Source organism: Leishmania major, chromosome 24, assembly GCF_000002725.2.
Source record: "Leishmania major strain Friedlin complete genome, chromosome 24".
Taxonomy (NCBI): Eukaryota; Euglenozoa; class Kinetoplastea; order Trypanosomatida; family Trypanosomatidae; genus Leishmania; species Leishmania major.
In genome coordinates this window covers 78,054-82,331 of record NC_007265.2, presented here as the reverse complement: position 1 = coordinate 82,331, position 4,278 = coordinate 78,054, and the positions used below count along the sequence as shown (strand labels likewise).

At 59.3% G+C, this 4,278-nt stretch overlaps 1 protein-coding gene across 1 annotated transcript; it reads right to left on the bottom strand.

Annotated features, from left to right (window-relative positions):
- Positions 1-579: 579 nt before the first annotated feature.
- On the bottom strand, positions 580-1,296 carry LMJF_24_0290 (conserved hypothetical protein; the record flags this gene model as incomplete). Its single annotated transcript, XM_001683494.1, has 1 exon — positions 580-1,296. One exon carries the CDS (start codon positions 1,294-1,296, stop codon positions 580-582), a length of 717 nt encoding a protein of 238 aa, XP_001683546.1.
- Positions 1,297-4,278: the final 2,982 nt, after the last annotated feature.

Below are 4,278 nucleotides of genomic sequence, written 5' to 3'. Positions count from 1 at the left end.
GCAACCATGGAGAGGGGGTGGGTGGGCCGGTTAGTAGGTGAACACATGGCGGCTCTGTTATACACATCTCCTTTTACAAGGTTTGCGCGTGCAGAAAATGGAAAAGAAAATGTGGTGGGTGGCACATCCGCGGTGCCCCGAAACACACACACGCACGCGCACCTGCATGCACGGCACCGGGACGGAGAGAGAACAGAGAAGGGACGGGCGGTGGTGCTTCAGCACCTTTTCTGATGTAATGAGGAACCACATAGCGCAGCCGAAGCCACTCTACTCAGTTGACGGAGGGGAAGAGTAAACAGAAGTAGAACGTGGGCGGAAGCGGGGATGCACGGCTAACATTATCCGTCCGGCACCTCCTCCTCGCCACCTCTCCTGTCCTTGTGTGTGTGTGGGGGGGGAGGAGGGGGGGGGTAATAGCGCGCCTCTCTCCTATCAGATGCACCGTGTCCGTGAAAGGCTACCGTGTGATGGCGCACAGAACCAAGTTTAGACGCAGATGTGTGCACCCCTTCTACCACCCACCGCGCCTTGTCACCCGCCTCAGCTCGGCCGCTTGTTCTCCCTGTCTCACGCCCTCTAGTAGACCCAATGCTGCATGATGGACGTGTTTGGCGGGGCCGTGTTCGCCCGCGCAAATCGTCCGACCGGCGGCCGCTTTAGCTCTGGTACCTCCGTCAGCGGTATGCACTTGAAGAACGCCGGCAGGTCGTAGCTCACCGGGTGGCACAGCTGCCCCTCCGCCATGAGGCACCCCAGTCCCTCCGAGACCGGCATCGTACGCTCCCGCATCATACGCAGCAGGGCGTCCACGACGTAGTACACGTTCACAAGGGCCGCGTCTTCGCGACGCTTCACACCGTGGAAGTCTTCGACGAGCAGAGCGTTGCGGGGGTGCAGCTTGCAGCAGCCGACGGAGTTGTCAACAATAAGCACGCGGTTCATGTCGCGTCCGAGCAGCCGCAGGTCCTTCGTGTGAATGGGCTGCGTGAACCAGATGCTGTTGCGGAAGATGATGTCGTCGAAGATTATGCCCGTCTTATGCAGCTGATCCACCACCGGCAACGCCGTCTCCTTCGTGGATGCTGTCCACAGCACAATCTCCAGCTCCTTCATGTGACGCAGGGCGTTCAGTACGTGAAGGCAGTACGGCCGGAGCACGGCAGCTGACTGACGGGAGTCGCGATTGCTGACAAGCGTCTCGTCGAGGTCCAACACGAGCGTCAGCAGCCGCCGTTCATCCTGCGCCTCAGTCAGCAGCGTGTTCGGAAACAACGGCTTCACGAGGCCCACCATATCTTCGGCATTGGGGTCGACGGGGTGCCGCGCTGCGATAACAGCGGAAGCGTGAGGGTTCACTGGGGTCACATCCTTGAACCTTACCACCGTCCTTCGCTTGCTGTTCGTCCTTGCGGGGTAGAGCGAGGAGGAGTGAGTCCGCACCGTCGCGGCTGGGCTGTCCGTGAGGCCGTCATCCACCCCGGACGCGGCTTCGAGGCGGCCACCACCGGAGCTAGCGAAGGCAACCTGGCGCAGCCGCGCCTCACCATTCACCTTCGGGGTACCGCTGACAGCGTCCTCGGGCTCGCCCACGGCAGCAACGTCGCGCGCCGATGAAAACGCTCGCAGGCGGTCGTTCCACACACGCGTGATCGTCGACAGAGACGACGGCAGCGACGCGGGGGGCTGTCGATCCGGGGAAGAGCTGCTAGCGCGACTGTGGATAGACGTTGTCATTGATGCAAGATGAAGAGCAGGTGAGCAGCAACGGTGGTCGCCGCCACGAAAGCGAAGCGGTGACGGAGGAGGCAAAGTAAACAGGCAAGCGAGCTTGGAAGCCAGCTCCAACGCACGAAGCACCCCGTGTGACGAACGGTGTCGTGACGAAGAGAGACAAGCACAAAGGGGAGGAGAGGCGGATGCGAATCTAGAGGAGGAGGGGGGGGGTTGTAACGGAGACGTGAGAAAAAGAAAAAACAAGGAATAATGCAGCCAGGGAAAAGGCGCGCAGCTGGAGACAACGCCGGCAGCGGCTGAACAGGGATGTAGAGAGGGAGATGAGGAGGAGGTCGGGCAAAGACAGGGGCCAGCCAGCAGATCACACGCGCCCAGTCCACACCCTCGAGTCAGACAAGAAGATGCACAGTAGAAGCAGTGAGGATAGGGAGAGACGGTGCAAACGAGTTTCGATGCGCTGCGATGTTGTCGTGCGCGACGATGGCCCTGTGTGCGCCTGCGACGAACAAGAAGAGCGGCGAGGGTCGACGGCGACGGGCACAAAGCAAGCTGAGTCTATGAAAAAGAAGACAGTGAGTGTGCATATAACCGAAGATGTGCGACGGGGTCTGAAAACAAGAACTGGGAAAAGCTTTTGCCAGTGCACGTCGTATGTGTGTGCGTGTGTTCGGAGGGGGTGGGGCTTGTTTACTCCCTCTCCCACAATCCGCACCTTTCCGCTCTAAAAGCTATCGCCGCGTACGCGCGTACGGGTGTCTGCGTGCAGAGGTGCGTGGCCTTGGCGAGCAACGAGTGGCGAGGAGACCCCTTACAGGTGTGTGTGTGTGGGGGGGGGAGGAGGGGGGGGTAAAGGACGAGCAGGAGCGGGGAGAGCGTGGGCGATGACACAAGAGCAGTGTCTAGGGGAGCCGTCTAATCGATGGAGAAACGGAAGTGCGCCACGCCGAGAGCAGGGAAGCGGCCCGCAGGAGCTACTCTCAAACTCGCGCGCACACCCAGACAGACGAGCACAACACAATACGTAAGGAGGGGAGAGGGTCGGGTGGGCCTGCAGGAAAAGAGTGTCTGCGGTTGTCTGTGGCGGAGAAGGGTAGAAGACACACGATCGATGGGCAAGGTGAGCGGAGGGGGGGGGAGGGAGGGAGGGGGAGGAGGGCACCAAGGGTGCCGATGCTGTCTGGGAAGTGACGGGTGAGTGTGAAGCTGGTGTGTCTGGTGTTCTCGATAGCGCGACAATGAAAGCGTGCAGCCTTGCAAGAAGGGCTTGTGCATGTATATTGCTCCTTCTGTTTTGCAGCAACAGCAGCTCACGGGCGTGCTAGAGGAGGATGCGAACGGGTTGAGCAAGAGAATGCACACGAGAGGGATCACTCCTCGGAAGCGGATTGAATGGATAAGGAAGCGGGAGGGTGGGTGCGTGGGTGGAACAAGAACGACAGATATATATATATATATATATATATATACGTGGCGATAGCTGCGGTCCAATCGCGTTCTAGAGATCAGCACGGCACAGCGAAAAAAGGAAAGAAGTGTGGGCGGGGGAAAGCGAAAATAAGCCGTCAAGCGTGACGCGTGTGCGCGAACGATCACACAACAACAACAGATGCCGAGGAAGCACGGTGAATCTATATCGATGGGCGCTTGCGATGTTGGCACGTGCTCTCCCACACACACACACACAAGATGCGGTGCGATAGAACAATGCGTGTGAGTTGAACGTGGTGCGTTTTTCCTTTCCGCTCCTCCGTTTTTTCTGCCTGTCTGCAGCGCGCGAGGGAGAGCTCTTGCGAGCAAGTGTGCCCCTCGGTGCGCGTGTCTGTCTATGTCTATGGGAGAGGATGCAGTTCAACGGGGAAGCAATGGTAAGGGTGCCTGAGCAGTATCACGGTTGTCTTGCCCCGTTTCCGTTGTGTGCCCTTCCGTTGTGTCGCGCTTCGTCTGTGTATGCGCTTGCAAGTGGTCGGGGGGCAGGGCGGGGCGGGGGACGGGGGGGGATGAGGCTAGCCGCACCGCAGAGAGAAAATAGAACGAGGACGCGTACGTATAGGTCTAACAGCGACAAGGTGCCAGAGCGTAGGAGCCGCAGCCCGAAGACGAGTCCACAGGCAGCGTGTGCACCCTTGTGTCGGTGCGCGAGAGTTGGAGGAAGCGGGGTGACTGCGTGCGTGCGTGCGTCTCTGTCGTATCGGTGAGTCTGCGTATATATCTGTTATGCGTATCTCTCTGTTATTCCTTCTAAAGACCGTGGAGTGGGCGAAGCAGAAGCACTGGTCGTCTACGCCGACGGTGGTGTTTCCAGCACGTCTTTTGCTCTCGTTGATTGTTGTGAAGCGGAGTATGAGTCAGAGGGTGGGTGGATGGGGGGGGGGAGGCAGGGATAGCAGAGGTCTGCGAGAAGAAGCGTGCGCGCGCGGACAGTCGAGGGATGAAGCGGGGAGAAAAAGGAGCTGGTGGATTCGCAGCGTGTACAAAGAATATCGGAGTCTGCTTAGACACTGTCTGGTTACCCCTCGTCTCGTCGTGCGTGCGTGTGCTGAC